Source organism: Epithele typhae (genome assembly GCF_022376455.1).
Source record: "Epithele typhae strain CBS 203.58 chromosome Unknown BXZ73scaffold_22, whole genome shotgun sequence".
NCBI classification, from domain to species: Eukaryota; Fungi; Basidiomycota; class Agaricomycetes; order Polyporales; family Epitheliaceae; genus Epithele; species Epithele typhae.
Window position 1 is genome coordinate 216,460 of NW_025954213.1, and position 20,142 is coordinate 236,601.

A 20,142-nucleotide genomic window follows, 5' to 3' on the forward strand; every position below is an offset into this window, starting at 1 on the left:
CTCACGCGAAATGCCGTAGACCGCAGCACACCGTCGAGATGAATCCGCAGAGGTGCCCACGAGGTTGATGAAGACGAGTGGAACACTTCCAACGTCGATAGACAGGCCATGGACGAATCGTCGGAACGCGGCAACTCGACATCTTTCCAACGACTGGGCTCAGGATGGTTCTTTCGCGGCCAAGAGCTGCGACGTATGCACCGCCAAGACCCGTAGTTGCACGCACTGGGAGCAGCCCGCTGTATCCCTCATCGTCCAAGCCAAGATCCCGCCACCACACCCACCTCCATCAGACCGACCGATACGTATGCGCGGACGCAAACGAATGGTCCGCCGGCCTCTTCTCCTTTCGATCGCTCAGTGCTCGATAGCACAATTAATCCCACTAGCCCTCTTTCAGCCAGCTCCCAGCTCGCACATCACAGATCTTCCCCGGTTGAAAGGAAACGTTCCCTCAGGCCAAGCTCACCACGACGCCACAACGTGCGCGGCGGAGACCACTCCGCCCACGCTTCTTCCTCGAAACCGTCACGGACGAACTTCGAGCGCATGTACTTGCTCTGTGCAGACACAATCTCGCAGCACAACGACCGACCGACCGACCATCGCAACCGCTACCGCTTGCCCTTCTTCATGCTCCGCCGCGCCTTCTTCTCCCCACCCCCGCCGCCCGCCGCGTCCTCCGGAGCCTTGCGCTTCTTGCCCGTCGCGGCCAGCGCGCCCGCCCCCTGCTGCTTGACGGAGACGAGCGTGGACTTGCCGTCGGCGCCCGACGCGAGACGCCCGACCTGCGCTTCCGCCGCGGACCAGTCTGCTGACCCGTCGTCGATCGCGTACCTGCGTGCGTTCGCCGTGGACGCAAGAGGGAGGAAGAGGAAGGCCAAGGTCAGCTTCGGGGTTGGCGGCGGCGGCGGCGGTGCGGGACGAATGAGCGGCGAGCGCAGCGGATCAAAGGCGAAGAAGAAAGAAAAGACCCCTGGAGCTGACAGGATGGAGAGCAGACAGGGCGCACGGGGGGGCGCGACGTTCACCCGCTACCGCGCGTGCGTAAGTACACGAGCGAACAGAACAGAACGTCGAACGGGCCCGCCGCGCGCGAGCCAAGGCGCCAAACGCGCCGAGCCCACATCCCTCCCGTCCCCGACATCCGCGCAGAAGCACCGCGCGCGGGTCCTCGTGCGGGGCCCCGCGTCGCCAGCCCTGCGCGATCAGCAGGGCGCGAGTTTCGCGAAGCGCGACGCGGTCCGTGCGCCCCTGCGCCAAGCTGCCCGCCGTCACTTGGCGGGGCGCGCCAAGCGCCGCGACGGGACCGCGTGCCAAGCGACGCCGCACGCGTGTGTAGGACTCCGAGTGGCACGGGTTGCGCGCGCGGGTCTTCTAACCCCACGCGCGCACCCCGGTTTCTCGTGCAGGGGGGGAAGGAAGGACGCGATGTCGGAGTTGCGGCGGGAGTGCGGCGGGTGCATATCGAAGGGCGCGCGATGCACGAGAGACAAGGGACAACAGAAAAGAGGTGAAGGTGGATGACAGGAAAGTGGATACTCACTTGGACAAGTCGAGGGCGTCGATCATGGCCCTCTGCTTCTCGCGCATCGCGCGCTCCGCCTCGTCGCCGGCCTCTTCGAGCTCGTCCTCGAGCGCGGTCGCGAGTGGCTTGAACGTCGCGCGCTCACCATCTTCGGTCGTGCGCTCGGTGGGTGGAGGGGCGGGGAGTGTCGCGCTGATCGCAGCCTTCTGCACGTCTTGGAGCTTCTTGCTTAGCTTCTTGATCACCTTGACGAAGAGAGCAAGGGCTTGGGAGACAGGGAGCTGCAGCTCGTTCTGTTCATTGCGATGCGGGTCCAGGTGAATAAAATCGGGTGGTGATACGTAGCGCATAGTGAACCCACCTCGACATCTTCGATCACCTTCCTCTGAAGCCCCAAAGCGAGTAAGATCGAGCTCTGCACTGCACTCAGATGCACTTCAGCGCCGAATCGCTTCTCGAAGAACAGCTGCGCAACGTGTGGCAAAAGATCCATAATGACATGGTAATCCAGCTGGTTGTTTGCGTACGACTCCAGGCGCTTCAGGTCGAACGGTGACATGTAGTATGACAGTTCCGTCGAGACCAATTCTGCGGTGGCCACCAATCAGCGCGTACCGGCAAGAGCCCGAGCCAATAGCATACCTCGCGAAGCGTCCTGGTCAAACCTCTTCAATGCACCATTCGTCGCTTCAAGCACGCTCAGCGCCGTCACGCTCCCGAACTCGCGGAATTTGTACGAGAGCAAGATCAAAAATCGTCTGCGGAAATCTGCGTTTGATAGTTCGCAATTAGCAAACGCGCTGGAGTCGGCCGCCGCCATGGCGTCACCAGGCGCCCTGCTGCATGCGACCACGCACCCTTCGTGAACTCTCCAAGCCACTGCAGCTCCTCATCCGTCGATGAGTTCAGGCCGCGGACCATGACGCAGGTGTGTTCGCCCGTGAGCTCGCTCTGTGTCTGGCGGAGGTACAGCGGGACGTACCCCGCGCGCTTCCAGAACCTAATAAATGCGTTAGCTTCCGGCGCCGCAGCACGCAGGATGACCAACCTCAGTAGCTGCGGGGTCAGACCATACGACACCCCGAGATAGTCGAGCATCTCCGGCTTCCGTTCCGTCAGACGTTGGAGCAGCGGCGGCATCGCCGACACGGCGCGGACCCTAGGCTCGTCCGTGAGCAGGTTTGTGTCCTGCATATCATTCCCACGTCAGTCTCCTCGACGGATGGCCGCCTGCGCGACCACATCCCCTCCCACGCACCTCGTCGAAGTTCGCCGGGTCGGGGTAGCTCTGTTCCGCCTTCGCGGCTTCGTCGACGTCGAAGTATTCGCCCGAGTAGTACGCGTTGAGCGCCTGGAGCGCGCGCGCGCCGTAGCCCATGTTCGCGTAGTCCGGGTGCGTCGCGATGCGCACGACGCGCGCGCCCGAGAGCTGTGCGAACTTCCCCTCCTGGAACTGCTGCGAGACGAGCCAGGGGATCATGTCACCCCCGGCACGGAAGCCGCGGGAGAGGCCGTCGAGGATCGCCTGCCGGGCGATGTTGCCCTCGAGCGCGACCTGGAGGACGACGAGGGGCTCGGGCAGGTGCGTCTCGTCGTCCTTGAGTGGCGGGAGGAGGACGAAGAGGTGGTGCGCGGGCGCGTCGGAGAGCAGCTGGAGGTCGTTCGGCTGGTTCTTGTAGTGACTCGCGACGTAGAGCGCCATCATGCGCTGCAGGAAGACCTCGGACGCGGGGTGGTAGGAGAAGAGGGTGTCGCGCGAGAGGTAGAAGAGCTCGCATTTGCTTGGGTGCGGGCAGCTCATATGCGTCTGGCGAGGGACGACCGTCGCGTCGAGGCAGAGGACGCTGTTCAGCCACTTCTCGACCTTGTCGCCGGGTGCGTAACGGATGGGAGTGTCGAGTTTGATCTCGCGCAATGTTCGCGCTTTTGGTGCGGCCTTCGCAATGGGCTTTTTGGAGGATGAGGCCGTCGCGGCGTCGTCCTCTGTGGGCACAGCATCTTTTGTGAGTGAAGGGCGAGTGCTTTCACGAAGTTGCTGGATGAGCTTCAGGGATAGTGAGCGACCTGTCCCTTCGTAGCCGTTGATGGTGGAGGCCATGAAAACGAGATAGGGCCCGATCAAGTTGCGTACTAGCGGCAAAGGGATAGCTGCTGCTTCATCAATGATGACTAGTTCGGCTTGACCGAGGACGTGAGCATCTTGGGGTTGGATGTACTGTGTACTTGTCAGCGGGGCGCGTATGTGTGATTGCAGACTACTCACCTGGATGGTTTGACGGTGATTCCTGAACACGTTTACCCGAACAATCGCCTTGTTAAAGTCCGGATTTGTGCTCTGCGCAATATCATAATCCAGGTGCTCTTCGTATCCGAGGGCATCCATCCCCTTGAAGATAAACTCGAACAGCGTCTTCAAGTTCTCCGGACTTGGACTCGTCACGAAGATGTTTGAGTATCCATGGGCTAGTGCTGCCGCGATAGCGAGTCCCAAAGCCGCAGACTTCCCTCGACCACGACCAGCCGTAAGAGTGACCGTCGACGACAGTGTTTTCTCTGCGATCGCGTCGACAAAAGTGAGGATGGCCTGGGCTTGGTCAATCGTCTTTGCCAGTTTGACAAGGTCTCCGATAGGCTTGGTGTCCGCCAGATTGTCCTTGAGGTCCTTCAGCTCAGACTCCTCCTTACCCTTCCCTCGCGTTTCCTCCAGCAGTTTGATATCCTTGCCTCGTGAAATGGGGAGCACGTTCAACTCGTCGTCTAGAACTAGACAGTCGTCGCAGGAGCCAAGGGAGAGGATGAAACGTTCGTTGAACCTCGCGACGACAGAGTCATGGGCGGAGGTGCGGTAGCGGGAGTGGACGTCCTGGGCAGGTTGAACGACCTCGAATACTGGAGCGTGAAGAATTTACATACCATTGTCATAGTGTACAGCTGCCTAAGCGACTTCATGGTCTTAAGCATAATCACGACAAGACCTCCCCCTTCTACCGTCTCGATTGTCCGCGCGAGGAGGTTGGGAGTAATCGCTTCGAAGTCTTGCAGTACACACATGCCGAAGGTTTGTCCGAGAATCTTCTGTGACTCCTTGTAGTACCTGGAATACGCGGCTTGTAAGGGTCCATCGCTGGCCGAATCATAGCGATACATACGTATAGCGAATGTCGGTAACAGTTATGAAGATCTCAAATGGGTCCTGCTCGTTGGGTTCACGGGTTCCCCGTTTCACCTCCCGTTTGATTTTCGCTTCACGCTTTTTGCGGTGACTGAAGGGAGGAAAGCATGTCATCATCCGTAAACAGCAAGAGAGCCGTCGCTACGCGCGTTGTAAACCCCAAGTCCTTCTTGTAACACCATAGCACCGAAGGACGCGCGGAGATGCGTGCTTGAGAGAGCAGAAAATGCAGGTTCACAATCTGTGCGAGCTTAGAGTCGCGCCAATGTCTCCATAATGCGACGTACCTGGTCTCTACCCTTGTCTCCGACCAAAACTATGAACGAACGGTGGTTCTTCTTGACATTGTTGTTGATGAGGATGGGGATGCGAGGATCGAGCTGCTTGCGCATAGATGTAGAAGCCAGATGTACACCGGAAAGCAATGGAAGTGTGGGGGCTGGAGAGGTAGCTGTGTGTTAGGAGAGGGAAGTCGGAACCAGAGCCTGCAACTTGCAAGTCTCGGCGCGAGCGCCCCGAGGAGAAAAGTTGCTGAAGTGGTCGCAGCGGTCACGTGCAGACCTACCTCTATCTCGCATTGGCCATGATCGACCTTCTCGCGATCTGCTCGCCTGCAAAATTTCTTGCACGACCACAACACCACAACGCACCTCAGGCCCTTCCACTATTGGTCACAAATCAAGCATGAGCCACTCGATATCGTTCTGGCTTGGTTTTGGCGGCTGTCGCCACCGCTCCTCGGACGGCCTCTTTGTTCCACAAGCTTCATCCTCATGAGGCAATAAAAGCCGCGTTGACCATCCTTCTCTCAACAGCCGCCCCTTCACTCACCCTCCTGATTCTGCGCTCTTCGAGATGAAAACCCTCAAGAGGCTCTTTGCGTCATCCTCGAAGGCCTTGTGTCAGGTCTGCAGATTGCACACGGCTCGATCGAAATCGGACGATTTCTCATGCCCGCGGTGCGGTTGGGAGAGGCACAACGCGCTGTCCAAGAAGTACGAACTCAGGAAGCTCCAGGAGGACTTCGCATCGCGAGGACGGGTTACCCGAGCCACCCCATCACCCATGAAGCGTACGAAGTCTTTCGATCAGCTTTCGCGCGCATCGAGCTCCCCACATATCGCACCAAGGATGCCTTGGACTCCCCTTCCATCCTACCCTTACCCTTCTCCGCCACCGTCCTACAAATCCCCCGGGCTCAGAACTCAGGACACGCCTCTCAAGGGCTGCCTCGTTCCCTCTCGCGAACGCGAATCATCAAGATCGCAGCATTCGACCAATCCTTATGACGACTCCTCTAGTCAAAGCAAGTTCTACGAGTATCCTACTCGGTGCCACCCAGGCTCTCCCCCTCCGCGCAACAAGCTCGAAACGTATCGCTACCGGAACGTGTGGCATTCTCCTCCGCCGCAACGCTGTTCACTCGCGTCCAGCGACGGAGAAAGCAGCATCGAGGAAGTTACAGCAAGGAGTCCTCAAGCTGCCGGCCAAATGTACCAACCCCTTCCTACGAGCTACGCCCCACCTGGAAACTTCGCGAGCTTCACTTCCAGCGCCGACCTTCTTCGAGGCCTGCCGTCTACGAACGCGGCTTCTTGTTCCCCTTGCCCCACGCCTGGAAGCAACGCCCTTGGACTCTACACTGGCGCTTCCTCCCAGTGCTCTCAGGGACGGATTGCGGCACACTCCAACTATCGTACCGGCGGTCCGACGACGGCGCGCCCTCGTTACCCTGCCACATCGCAGTGCCGTCCGCGGCGACCACGGCCTCGATCCAACTCTTTCGGGGGCACGGCAGCCCCTACATTTTGAGTTTAGTAGCCCTCGCTCCCGGACCACCTTCCGTACAAGTCTCTCTTAACAACATTTCTTCACATTCTGCTGCTCATAGGATCAGTGATCCGACTCCTTCCTCACCCTTCCTGCTCGTCGAGACCAACACTCGTTTTCCATCAACTACTCTCGTCACCCATTACGCATTTGCGCCCACCCTCCTTGATCCTGTTGTCTCCTCTCGTCATCATGGTATCTTCTTGATGACTCGTGTCCTCTATATTTAATTGTGTTATTGCAATAACGTTCCGAGCGCTGTTCTCAGTTTCCAAGTGTGATTTCCTCAATCGTGTGGGCGCAACTCAACTTAGGCCACCCTCGACTCTAGCCCATGATTCAAAGTGTGTGTCCCCCTTCACTCTCCGATATTCACTACTAATCCCCAAAACCCAGATGAAGCAGTGTGGTTACGTCCCGTTGTGGACCATGATCAAGCACCCGCCACTGAGTACAACACGGACTGGTCTTTGTCCGTGCACTTGAGTGTGGTCTACAACACCTATAAAGGACGATGCAACTCGAACCCGCTCTTACTCCGCTTTTCCTCCTCCGTATCGCCTCCTCCGTATCGCCCTCCCTCCCTACCGCCTCGACCCGCATCCCCATCAACAGCCATTCCCATGGCACAGCCCACTAACACCGATGTACCCAAACGCACCTTCTGGGCACGGGTCAAGCACTTTCTCAGGGGAGGGGATGTCGGAGAACAGGCTAGAAAGTTGGAGGCACACATCGATGAAGAATACACCCACATGTTGCAGCACCGTCGCGAGAAGTCCCAGGGCCACCCTCGCCAGCGCCACGCTCGTGAGTGTTTTCAAATGCACCGTCTCAAACGTACCGCCGGAGCGCGCTTTACTCATACATACTCACGCTTCCACTCCATACAGATGGTCAGAGACCCACCGAGAACAACGTGAATAGGTGGCTGGAAGGATGCAGACAAGCGGGGACCCCAGCGACCAGCCAGAGCCGTGTTCATCTACATGCACATGGTGACGAGGCCGGAACGCGAGCGGTGGCCAGGCTTCTAATCGAATAGACCTCAGGCTGCGATTGATGATGGACGGGGCTGGCTCCCGCATCTCATGGCAGGACGATCCTTAATGTTCACGTCCTTATATTCATGTCACGGAACACGCTCTTTTAAATGATGTGCACTTGTTATCCATACCCACAATGCGTCGTATCACGGACAAGTCGTAGTTTCTATGATCGTAAGCATCCAAGCATCCGGAACGCAATGTCTCAGTACTATCGATAATATATTATATATACTCAGCAAGACCCCAACATCCTCCCGGAAAACGAACTCGTACACAAGTACTGCTCTCCGCGAAGAGCCACTCGTGCTACCTTGTCACACTCCCGTCTTCAAGAGCTCCATGAACGCGCAACCCTCGTCCCTCAACCGCATACATGATGCGCCGCAGCATCTCCTCCTGCGCCTCCACCTTGGCGCGCAACTCCGCGATCTCCGTCTCAAGCGCGGCGGGCGGCCCACGCACACGAGGACCGCCGTTCGCGCCGACGCTCGACGCGGAGGTATTCGGGCGCGGTCGTGATAGCTCTTCAGGGGCAGTACGCCAGAGCCCGCGCGGGGCGTTGCCTCGGCGGCTGAGGAGGGGAGAGGGCAGGTCGTGGTAGCCTTCGGTGTCGTCCCCCTCATCCCGGGTTCGCTGAGATGACAGAATGAAGGGTAAGGGTAAGAATTGAAACGCGTATGGGGGGTTACAACGCACCTGAGCCTCTTCCATAAATTCCCAGACTATGCTGAACTCGCGGCCAAGGACGAATGTTGGAAGAGCGATGAGTAGCAGGCCGAAAACCAGCAGAGGGAGTGTGATCAGGCGACCAAGAGTGGAACGAGGTACGATTTCGCCATATCCGACGGTAGTTATGGCTAGGAACGCTTGGTTGGACAGGCTGCACGGAGAGAAGCGATTGGCAAGTACTCACTGACTAGAACAAACCACCCAGCGGCAGGGATGGACTACCCGAAAAAGTGAGCAGGTTGTACGAACACCTTGCAAAGGAGCACGCACAGCAAATTGGCTGGGGTCTCCATCCACGTTCAGGAATACGCCCAATGTCTCGTCCCATGTTCCCCTCTCGGCGAAGTACCTAGGGGGGAAAAGTTGGTGTGGGCAGGGATCGCATGGAACGTAAAAGAAACTCACAACAAAGTACTGAATACCACGAGAACCATGATCACGAAGAAAGCCAGGGCGAGCAGAGCGTGCTGAGATCGACGGAATGAGAGATACATTACTTCGATAGTACTAGGAGAAATCAGTCGGACTTCGCTGGAAAGCCAATATGTATACTCACAGTAGGATGGTGTTATTATAGCGGAACGGTCGGAATACACGCAGGAGCCTAAAAGTACGCAAGATTGTAAACCTGAACAGTGTAGACTTTGAAGGGGTATGAGATGTCAGTGGAAAATAAGAGAAGACGACGGACTCACTGTATCTTGTTGCAGCGCAATCTCAATATAATACGGCAGTATACCCAGCAAATCTATAATCCCGTAAAATGCTAGAAATTTATGAGTTGCGGGAACCTGAGACTCCTTCAAGAACGCTCACAAATGACCCAACCGAGGAACCTGTTCCAGGACGTCCAGTGTGCAACGCATCGGGCGGTGTACTCAATGGTGAAAAGAACGACGAGTGTGGTCTCCAAACCGAACCAGAGACTTCCGGAGATGGAGTGAAAGGCGGGAACTGTCTCCAGCACAGTGACAACAGCAGAGATCACGATGAGAGAGGTGGTGAAGATGTGGACGAGGAAGGCAGCTTGAGAGGAAGTGGGCTTTTCGAGAAGCATGTAAAGGTCCTTCTTCCATGTCGGCGCCGTTTGTTGGGCGTCGTCCAGATTGTCGTATGGCAGATCGTTCTGGTACTCCTCGTCCGATGGGCTTCCGCGCGAAGTGATGAGAGGAGAAGCGACCGTGGAAGAGAGGCGGGATAGAGGGATGGAGGCCATGAAGGCGGAAGCCGAGCTACGTCCTGGCGTGCTGCCCGCGAGCTCGTCGTGATCGTCGTCGCAATGAGAGATGTGTGCTCTCCTCGAGCTCCGGTGCGCGCACTGTGTGCCCGGCGTCCGCGGCGGCACGGACAGCTGGGCCCGTCCAGGGCGCGCACGCTCCTGGCGCTCCGTCCAGACGCCCGTTCTCCTCCGTCGACCACCATGATGACTCTCTGCGGCTCTGCGGCGTCCACACGAATCGCTATCGCACATTCATCCACCGCTCGCCCGACAGCTTGACGTGCTGGCTCGCTCTGCGGACTCTTCGGAGCGCTCTGCGATGCTACGACCCACGACCACCTGATCGCATGCTGCGGTAGGGCGATAATCTCCGTCTTATGCACCTCCGACACGTCCGTCTTTGCAGTACGTGGGCCTATAAAGCACTGCCGCGAAGAACACGCCTTGCACTTTCCTTCTCCGGAAAGACTACCGATCCCGCTTTGTTCTTGGGTCGCAAGGTACGTGGTCGCAATAAGGTCCTCTCACACCTTGTAACAGCACGCCACAGAACCTTCAGAATCCCCCTCTCGTCTTCTCCCGCACCACACTTCCCACCCGCTTGACTTCCCCCGGCATGTCCTCTTCGCCCGAAAATGCCGACGTCACCATGCAGGACCCGATGCCCGCGACTGTGCACACTCGGGCATACCAGCAGGAACTTCTGGAGGAGAGTCTACATCGCAACATCGTGATCGCTCTGGACACAGGCTCTGGCAAGACGCACATCGCAGTGCTACGCATGAAGCACGAGGCTGAACACGAGCCTCGCAAGGTGAGCTTCTTCATCACAACCTTCGTTTTGCTCTTGCGGTGTCGACTTCCCCCGGACTATGGCCCTATACGCGACTTTTTCGGCTATTCGTCCCATCTATTCCCGCAATTCCCACCCTGAATGCTAATGTTTTTAAACCGTGCAGGTGTCTTGGTTTATTGCACCAACTGTTGCGCTTGTGGAGCAGCAGTACCAGGTCATCAAGACCGCTATACCGGTGTCGGTCGGTCAAGTCTCCGGTGCCTCAGAACCCAATCAATGGAAAGACGCACATCTATGGCGTCAGATTCTGTCTTCACATAGGATCATGGTTACTACTCCCCAAGTTCTACTCGACGCGCTACATCACGTAAATCATCGCGCTCTTATTCATTTTCCCTGTATTTACATGTACCTTTAGGGCTACGTCATCATGGGCCTCGACATCGGGCTTATAGTGTTCGATGAGGCCCATCACGCCATCGGGAAACACCCGTACAACATGATCATGAAAAATCACTATCATGACCTCCCACGACGCGGTACAATTCAAGATCCGAATTCACTCGTTCGACCGATGGTACTCGGTTTGACTGCAAGCCCCACCTACGGAAGCAATGTGGAAGCTGCGTTTCGGTCGGTGATATATCTTTCTCCGTAATGGCGACCACTCACCCTCGGTCTCTTCCACCTGAAGAGATCTAGAGATGAATTTGGATTGCACCATCCGGTCCACGCGTCATAACCGCGGCGAGCTGGCTCAGTACGTGCACCGGCCGGAGTTCAAGCACTACACCTATTTGTCGCCCGTGCATACCTGGGACGGATGCCCTTCCGTCAATTATCAAGCCTTGAAAGCCGTGATCGATACGCTCAACATCGAAGATGACCCGTACGTCATATCGCTGCGGAGTCGACTGACGAAGCTACAGCCCGGGGACGACCGCCGACGAATCGACCAGCAGCTGTCAAAAGCCATAGACAAAGAGGACACGTTCACTCACAAGGGGCTGCGGGACTTTGCTCGTGCGGCCGAAGACATCTGCATGGACCTAGGAACGTGGGCGGCGGACTGGTATGTTGCCAAGGTCATTGAACGCGCGAAGCTCGCTGCAAACCCGTACAACAACATCATGTCCAACTGGCAAGAGAAGGAGAAGCGTTACCTCCTCGGCATTCTGAACCGCGTCGCGGTCGTCCGGCCGTCTTCCGACATCGAAGTCATCATCAACGAGCTCACCCACAAGATGCGAACCCTGGTTGACCACCTTGTGGAAGAAGAAACCATCTTTCGCTCAGTAGACGAAGACTACAGCGGCATCATCTTCGTCACCCGCCGTGACACCGTCATCGTCCTCGCCGAGCTCCTCCGTCGGATTCCAGAAACCGAACAACTCTTCCGCGTGGGCTGTCTGCTTGGCTCGTCCAATAGTTTCAAGCGCCATTCGTTCCTGGATATCACGCGAAGCATCATCGAGGAAAGTCAGGCCGACATTCTGCGGGACTTCAAGATCGGCGACAAGAACCTGATCGTGTCTACGTCCGTCGCTGAAGAAGGCATCGACATCCAAGCATGCGGCAGTGTTGTTCGTTTCGACGTGCCACCCAACGTCGTTTCCTGGGCACAAAGCCGAGGTCGCGCGAGGCGCAGAAGGAGTAGTTTCGTCATCTTGTTCGAGGAGCTAGGCCCCCAAGACGTGGTTAGAAAGTGGGAAGATACGGAGAGGCAGCTTATGGCGGCGTACAACGACCCATCACGGGCCCTGGAGTCCGTAGAAGAAGAAGTGGATGGGATGGATGGATACCAGGACTTTGAGGTCGCTTCCACTGGGTGAGTACGCGTTGTAATCTCTGATAATACCTGCAGACTGACCTTGGGAATAGAGCCCTTCTCACCATCGACTCCGCAATTCCCCATTTGAATCACTTCTGTGCCGTCATTCCCGCCGGAGGTCAAGACAGCCACGTTCCTTTGTATGAGCTTGATCCTCCTGACTATGTCGAGGGATGGCACGCCCTTGCACCGATGGAACGCCAGGTCGATCCGTATCTGGGGCCATGGGGGGCCACGGTGAACCTTCCCAGGGCTCTCCCGGTGCAGTACGCGTATCTCATTTTCACGCGCTCATCGTCGCTCACGATGGCACTGTAGCTTGCGCAAATTCACCGTCGACCGAATTTTTAGAACCAAACGTCGTGCACAGCAAAGCGTCGCGTTCAAGGCATATGTAGAGCTGTACCGTGCGGGGCTTATCAACAACCACCTGCTGCCTCTAAGCAGTGTCATCGAACCGGAGAAGGGGGACGACGTGAAGGCAATGCTCGCGGAGGTCGCTAAGCGCGAAGGCTTGACGCGCGTCTCCACGCAGCTCGACCCTTGGCGGACAAAGGACTCCACCTCCTGGTTCGCGCATCGACTAGCTGTCAAAAGCCTCCCAGAGTTGCAGATTTTTACACGCGAGCCGTTGCCGACGTTCATTCAGGAACACCTTCCAACATTGTACATCCCTGGACGCCGGGAGCTGTCGATGTCGGTTGTCGCTGTGTCGAGTGAACCGGTCGCGGACGAAGACGTCAAACGCGCACGACAATGGACGCAAAGGCTCTTCTCGCGAATCTATGGCTCTCGCATGGAGCGCGACAAGGACGACTTCTCATACCTCTTTCTTCCGGCTCCGAGTTGGCGCGAGGACGACTGGGACGAGCGCCGCTCTTGGCAGGAGGCACGCATCGCGCACGGGGAGACGGCATTCAACGAGACACGCGCGACGGCTAACGCCGCCGTGTTTGGAGCCACATTCGGGCACCCTGACGGTCTGGGGCTTGTACGCGGGATGAAGAAGTTCGACAAGCCGTTGCGACTGCTCCGGTGGCAGCACGAGCCGCTATCGATGGAAGAGGAGGAGCGACTGCGGGAGGAATACACGGACAGTGACTTCATCGTCCGGTACCCGCTCATGGTTGTCCGCACGCTACCCAAGCGCCGCAACTTCCTCATCCCTTTCCCACCAGAGAGCGTCGACAAGCGCATCGACCGGCCGGCCGACGAGGTGCCGTTCCTGCTGGACCCATACCAGACCCTGGTGGAGCTCGCGTCGCCCGAGGAGATCCATTACACGCTCCTCCTCCCGTCAATCCTTCGCTGGCTGCAGATGGCGCTGACGGTCAACGACATGTGCCGCGAGCTCTTCGTGGACTCGCCAGTGGCCCAAACCCCACTCTCATTGCTCACGACGGCGACTACCGCACCGGCAGCCCAGGAGCACTTCAACTACCAACGGCTCGAGACGCTCGGGGACACGGTGCTCAAGTTCGTGGTCAGCCAGCAACTATATGCGCAGTACCCCTTCTGGCACGAGGGCTACCTGAGCCGGAAGAAGGACCACACGGTCGCAAACTCGAGCCTCGCGCGCGCCGCGGTGAAGAGCGGGCTGTATAAGTGGATCGTCCGGGATCGCTTCGTGCCGCGCAAGTGGAAGCCGCACTATATCTCAGACGCGGAGACCCCGCCGTTGATCGAACCTGCCGAAACAGCAGAGCAGGTGCCGATGGAACACGCCGAGGAGAGCAAGGGCAAGAAGAAGAGCAAGAAGAAGGCGGAGGACCTGTCGACGAAGATGCTCGCGGACGTCGTCGAGTCGCTCATCGGGGCCGCGTACAAGCACGGCGGGTTCGATACTGCGATAGATTGCGTCGAGAAGTTCGACCTCGGGATCACGTGGAAGAAGCTCCCGGCGCGGTTGGAGGAGATGCACAAGGTGGACGACATTGAGGACATCCCCGAGCAGCTCGCGCTCGTCGAGCAGATGATCGGTTACAAGTTCCACCGCCGGACCTTCCTCGTCCAGGCCCTCACCCACGCGTCCTACCAGGGCGAGTCCGCGGCGATGTCGCTCGAGCGGCTCGAGTTCCTCGGCGACTCCGCGCTCGATATGGTCGTCGTCGACTATCTCTACCACGCCGCGGGCAAGAACTACTCGCCCGGGTACATGCACATCAAGAAGGAGGCGGTCGTCAACTCGCACATCCTCGCCTACTTCTGTCTCAACACCTCGCTTGCCGTCGAGGCCTCGATGCCGATGTGGACGCCGACCGGGGGCCTGACGAGCGTCGACGACACGCAGCGGGTGTACCTCTGGCAGTGCCTCATGCACTCGTCGCACCGCGTCCTCGAGGACCACAACGTGACCTTCCTCCGGTACCAGAAGCGCGGCGCGGCGATCGCGCGTGCACTCGAGGAGGACGCGGTGTACCCGTGGGCGGCGCTCACGAGCCTACAGGCGCCCAAGTTCCTGAGCGACATGGTCGAGAGCCTGCTCGGCGCGGTGTACATCGACACCCACGGCGACCTCGATGCCGTGCGCGGGTGATGAGCACGCTCGGGCTGATGCGCATCCTGGAGCGGGTCGTGCACGAGGACGTGGACTCGCTACACCCGGTGTCGCGGCTAGGGATCTGGGCGGCGAAGCAGAAGCCGAGGAAGAAGGTGGAGTACGTGCTCGAGAAGGTGCGCGGCAAAGTGAGCTGCAGCGTGAAGGTCGACGGTGAGGAGGTCATCCGGGAGGAGACGTCGTACCGCAGCAAGATCAGCCAGGACGAGGTGCGGTTCCGGGCAGCGGAGCGGGCGAACGCGGTGGTGAACGCGCAGGACATCACGGTTGACGACGCGTTCCTGAGCGACGACGACGACGACACGTTTGTCGTGCCGGAGATGGACGTGGTGGAGGACGGCCTTGAAGAGGATTAGTGTGTTGGTGTGGTTTTGGTACTACAAGCTTGGACAAGCCAAGATGAACTTTCATCCTTCTTGGGTCTTAGGACAGTCCACTAGCCTATGTTTGTTAACATAGAAAGCGTACCCAGTCACCATTACATATGATAGACAGTGGACCTTCGAACGAATTGACCATTTGCTCACTTGTTCTTGGTACTGAGATTGGGCAGCAAGGCCTGTTTGTTTGCGGCCAGGGGCATATGCAATGACATGCCCACGTTCGTGTGATCGTAAGTTCTGCCACTAGTATTTGAACTAAAACTACACAAGGCGCCCTGGATTAGGCTTGTATCACTGCTATCAGCAAGATATGTATGCTTCCGGAGCTCCCTTTAATTAGACGCGAGTTAGAGCGGTGGCTGGAAGCTGCTGGATTGAATCCGAACCAGTTCTCGATGTTTACCTTGTCTACCTCATGTTCTCAGCATGCTCGCTAGCACATCCGCCCTCGCAGGTCGCGACACTCTCTGCTTGACGCATACCGGTGGCGGCACCGTGTTCTACATGCGGACACCCCGAGGCGGACAGTGCCAGTGGGCGAGTCGCGCAAGGTCGCCCCGATAGCCCGACGTCAGGTGAGATAGGGTGATTGCGCTCCATGCCGAAACCTGCGCTCGTTCGAGCCTTATAACGCCTCCTCCGCCAGCCCTTGTTCCCCTTCTCGCCATGGCCACGCCCGTCTCAGATGCCGTCCTCACCCAGATCCTCGCTCAGCTCGACGCTCTCCAGGTCTCCCAGCAGACCCTCCAGGCAAAGGTGAATCCCTCCCCATCTCGCCCTTTGTCCACCTTGCACGGTTCGCGCGATGCTAACGATCTCCTCGCTCAGCTTGATGCGCTGAGCACACGTTCGTCTGCGAGCCCGGCCTCGTCCCCGGGTCGCGTCACCACACCCATTCCGCCCATTGGCGACGCCATTATGGCAGCCGAGGGTCCCACCTCGTCCCCGCACACCGGGACGTCTCCCGCTCAAGGCAGCCCTCTCAGCGACAAGGAAAGGGAGAGGCTTCTCTATCCTTCGCGCGTCCTGCTTACCAGTGAGTCTACTACTTCCTCATGTCCTCACCTCTGCCTCATGCATCCCCTCTTCCTCTCCCTTCCGCACCTCCTCTCCTAAAGCCTACCCGGACCAGCACGGGATTAAGCCCTACCCTCTTCAATGGGGAGCTACCGACCCGTCTGTGCGTGGCCCCGTCATCTGCTCGCGTCTCCCGTCAACAATCAAACAACGGAATGCGATCGGTGCGCACTCCGGCTCATATTCGATCTACCGCGCCCTTGCCGTCGCGATGGGCACGCTCGACCCCGCCCACAAGCCCGACTACTCCAAGACAGAGCCTGCTGTGTCCGTACCGCCCCAGCCTTCGTGGTCCGACCCGCACAAGATCGTCTCCTTCGACCCGTGGGGCCACCTTGTCCCGCAGGTGTACCGGCGCGAACTCGAAGAGCTCGGGCTGGACGTGCGCCCGAGCATCGCGGTCACACGCGCGCACATGAAGCTGAGCGAGATCGACGAGACGGCGCGCAAGGGCCTTCTTGAGATTGACGGCAAGATCCTGCTCAAGAGTCACCCGCTCGTCAACGCGGACGGCACCCAGAGCGATGCGGACCCCGGCGTCGAGATAAGTATCAGCAAAGCTGCCGTCGAGCCCGTGTGGTACCTCCCTGGTGTCGCGGAACGGTTCGGCATGTGAGTGTTCAGGCGAGGACGTTTGTGAGACGTCATGCTGACAGGGCTTTACTAGATCCGAGGGCCTCCTCCGTCGTGCACTCTTCGAGGACACGGAGGAATGTATCCTGAGCTGATCACACGACCTGACATTAAGGTCTTCCTGCCGCCCATCGGCAACCTGACCGCATACATCTGTACGTCACACGCGCGTCCTCGCACCCCCCACGAGCTGCAGCTCACACGTGTCTCTCGTCACCAGTCGGCAACCCGGCCTACCTCTCGGACGAGACCAAGGAGCTCACCCTGCGCGTCCACGACGAGTGCAACGGCTCTGACGTGTTCGGCTCGGACATCTGCACATGCAAGCCGTATCTCACCTATGCGATCGAGGAGTGCATCCGCGGCGCGCAGCGCGGCGGCGTCGGCCTCGTCGTCTACTTCCGCAAGGAGGGCCGCGCGCTCGGCGAGGTCACTAAGTACCTCGTCTACAACCTCCGCAAGCGCGGCGGCGACTCGGCCGACAAGTACTTCAAAGCCACCGAGCTCATCGCCGGCGTCAAGGACATGCGCTTCCAGGCCCTCATGCCCGACGTCCTCCACTGGTTCGGCATCAAGAAGATCGACAACATGGTGTCGATGAGTGACATGTGAGCACCCCTTACCCTCGTCGCTTATTCTCGCTTGTCTAAACGCGGTGTCGTGATGCAGGAAATACAACGCGATCGTCCAGTCCGGGATTCCCATTATCAAGCGCTACGACATCCCCGAGCACCTCCTCCCGCCCGACTCGCGCGTCGAGATCGACGCGAAGATCGCCGCCGGCTACTTCACGAGCGGCAAGCAGATCACCGAGGCCGACCTCGTCAAGACCGTCGGCCGCACCTGGGAGGAGACTGAGCACTGAGCGTCAGCCGCGCTGGCTCCCGTTTATCTCGGAAGGTGGGAAGAATGTGATCGATTGTACGGAGGATCGCTCGAATGTACAATGTGTGTAACACTCACTATCATATCGTACTAATACATGAGACATTATTAGTGGACTCGAATTAAGCACGTACTTCCCCTGCGACGGCCTAAGCGATTCAAATCACAGGCACTGTTAAATTCACGGTGAGCGCAACGCAGACGGTACGGATAATCGTGGTGCGACAGGCGTCGTCGAAGGTGGTACCAGAAGATGAGTTGAGGGGCGGAACCGAGAAAGCAAGCTGGTGTCCGTTGAACATGGGCATGTGGGGGGCCCGGTTCAATTCCGGTCATGTCCACGCGTTGATTCTACCGTATAAGCAAGATTTTTCGACAGCATTACGCGATGAGGGATATTCATAAATCATTTCACTTTTTCGTCTTTTCGGGGTCGGGATCGAGGGCAGACGAATCTTTGATGTCCAACTCTGCACACTATGTTGCGTTTTCACTCCACGTCTGAGGGAAACAAATCAAGCACACAGCGATCAAATGAATGACTAGCGGGTCGTCGATCGCCGCCCCACACCGCCGAACACCGCGGGCGCAGTGATGCTTATCGCTCTTCCGACCTCCATCAAGTTGACCACCAGTTCAACATTATAGGAATTCATATAAGAGGTCCAGATACGTCCCTTATCCTCTTCCCTCCGTAGCTCAGCAAACCCGCGACGATGAGGATGACACCGAAGGCTACATGACTCGCCCTCAGCCCCCGAAGAGCTTTACTAATCGCATCATGCCTCGCGAACATCAATGCGAACGGCGACCATCGCGGACGCGAGCCGCCCGCCGTACTGGACACGGAAAAGGAGATGCTACGATGCATCATACATGCGGTTGAGGGATGCGAGTATGGCGAGGTAGCATGGCGGGTCTTCGTGGAGGTGGAGGTCATGAGGCTCTAGACGTGCGAAAAAAAGGGAGGGATCTGAGGATGTATTTCAACGATAATGAGACGCCACTTTGACGCTTGTGGTCGTAGTGTTTCAAATGTTCGTGACAATGGATCGCCGGCATGAACTGGAAGTGCGCATCGTAGAAGCGGCTAGTGTACAGGGCCTGCATATAGTAAACGGGCACGGGTCACCGGGGCGATGTTCGCGGACCTAGACGGAATCCGTGTCCCGGGATTTATTGCGGACCGTGCGTGATCTTGTTCTCGATTGGTGGATGCGAAGAGATTGAGGGGTGCGATGAGAGTGAGGGGTGCGATGAGAGGATGGCGGTGAAGACGACGGGGACATGGGCAGGAGGCATTGAAAGAAATGGCATTGCCAGAGAGCGTGATGACTGGAGGTCTACTTGTTGTCTATGCCAAACCGCTCCTACCCAGGAAGGCGTGAGACGAAGAAACCCTCCAGAAGTTACGGCCCACTCACAATCAGGGGAGAGTCGTATTCGTACCACCACATCGGAACCAGTGGCTCGGAACCCGGGACGGTCAACCATTCGGCGACCCTTTGTATGGTGGCCGCGAGTGGCTCGCGAGTGTGGCAACCCGTGAGCCACGCGCGCTTCGTGATGTTATGGTTGTTGAATAGTGCGAGCATCATCCGGGCATCGTAGCTGATGGGACACCCTAGCTGGAGGTCCAGTTGCGGAAACTTCTCTCGCAGTGCGTAGATGGATCCTGCATCTGGATCCAGACGCTCCTCCAGTACCTGCCGTTCTGCTGCATAGTTGTAATCGTGTCTGGGGTGAGGTTCGCGAAGTCGATGTGACGTGGGCAGCCGCTCCGCTCGAACTGAAACTCCCTCATGAACTCTTCATGTCGATGCATATGTTGTGGTATGCCGCGAATCTGAGAGCCCAGGCCTCGTCAAGAGCCCACCCGAAGTGAATGAGGTGCACCGAGCTCGTGTCTTCGTCAAATTCTCGCTCCCAAACGCTGGGGTCGGGCCGCGAACCGACGGGAATTATGTCTTTATAGGAGCCGTGGGGGTAGAGGTCGTCGTGCAAGGACTGAAATTCGGCGGGAGGGTAGCGGTCACAATACTCGCGGAACGCCTGTGCGGGGCACTGATTGGGGTTGTGTGTGACAAGATATACTACAGACTCACCTCTGCCCTCTTGCCCTTCAAAGCAATTGCCATACTAGAGAAGATGGAGCTGGTGGGACTCGACGGGAGGAGTGGGGACCCGGGAGGGACAGTGGAACGACACGGGAATGGGGGGCGGAGCCAAGGAACGGTTGATGGCGCCCAGCTGCTGTCACGGTACCACGTCCAGACTCCAGCGCCTGCGTGGGGCTGCTCACGGTTCTACCATCACCACACTGATCAGCTATCCCGTTCCCCATCCGCTTTGATCCCTGTCATGTCCGGTGAAACTGTAACAGACGAAGAATTGCAGGCTGCCATTAAAACCATTCACAGATCCAAGAAGGTACGGAACAATCACTATGAGAG

General features: G+C 58.0%; 5 protein-coding genes across 5 annotated transcripts; 2 read left to right on the forward strand and 3 right to left on the reverse strand.

Annotated features, from left to right (window-relative positions):
• Positions 1-614: 614 nt before the first annotated feature.
• BXZ73DRAFT_89822 (GNAT acetyltransferase 2-domain-containing protein) lies at positions 615-5,092 on the reverse strand (the record flags this gene model as incomplete). Its single annotated transcript, XM_048025401.1, has 12 exons — positions 615-837; positions 1,547-1,821; positions 1,890-2,116; positions 2,171-2,296; positions 2,386-2,528; positions 2,577-2,716; positions 2,787-3,743; positions 3,792-4,391; positions 4,442-4,622; positions 4,678-4,791; positions 4,850-4,941; positions 4,988-5,092. The coding sequence occupies 12 exons, from the start codon at positions 5,090-5,092 to the stop codon at positions 615-617; spliced, it is 3,183 nt and encodes a 1,060-aa protein (XP_047878186.1).
• A 2,793-nt stretch (positions 5,093-7,885) lies between these two features.
• On the reverse strand, positions 7,886-9,524 carry BXZ73DRAFT_46445 (voltage-gated potassium channel; the record flags this gene model as incomplete). The annotated part of the gene is made up of 8 exons (XM_048019695.1): positions 7,886-8,197; positions 8,276-8,436; positions 8,493-8,526; positions 8,579-8,657; positions 8,714-8,815; positions 8,865-8,950; positions 9,004-9,074; positions 9,125-9,524. The coding sequence occupies 8 exons, from the start codon at positions 9,522-9,524 to the stop codon at positions 7,886-7,888; spliced, it is 1,245 nt and encodes a 414-aa protein (XP_047878187.1).
• Positions 9,525-10,143: 619 nt separating this feature from the next.
• Positions 10,144-15,067, forward strand: BXZ73DRAFT_77339 (P-loop containing nucleoside triphosphate hydrolase protein; the record flags this gene model as incomplete). Its single annotated transcript, XM_048022643.1, has 7 exons — positions 10,144-10,341; positions 10,487-10,690; positions 10,742-10,956; positions 11,018-12,151; positions 12,205-12,420; positions 12,473-14,678; positions 14,723-15,067. The coding sequence occupies 7 exons, from the start codon at positions 10,144-10,146 to the stop codon at positions 15,065-15,067; spliced, it is 4,518 nt and encodes a 1,505-aa protein (XP_047878188.1).
• Positions 15,068-15,760: 693 nt separating this feature from the next.
• On the forward strand, positions 15,761-17,669 carry BXZ73DRAFT_89825 (GTP cyclohydrolase N terminal-domain-containing protein; the record flags this gene model as incomplete). Its single annotated transcript, XM_048025402.1, has 6 exons — positions 15,761-16,130; positions 16,213-16,783; positions 16,839-16,858; positions 16,882-16,959; positions 17,025-17,412; positions 17,474-17,669. 6 exons carry the CDS (start codon positions 15,761-15,763, stop codon positions 17,667-17,669), a joined length of 1,623 nt encoding a protein of 540 aa, XP_047878189.1.
• A 1,363-nt stretch (positions 17,670-19,032) lies between these two features.
• BXZ73DRAFT_77341 (uncharacterized protein) lies at positions 19,033-19,827 on the reverse strand (the record flags this gene model as incomplete). The annotated part of the gene is given in 4 exon segments (XM_048022644.1): positions 19,033-19,059; positions 19,114-19,478; positions 19,498-19,753; positions 19,795-19,827. The coding sequence occupies 4 exon segments, from the start codon at positions 19,825-19,827 to the stop codon at positions 19,033-19,035; spliced, it is 681 nt and encodes a 226-aa protein (XP_047878190.1).
• Positions 19,828-20,142: the final 315 nt, after the last annotated feature.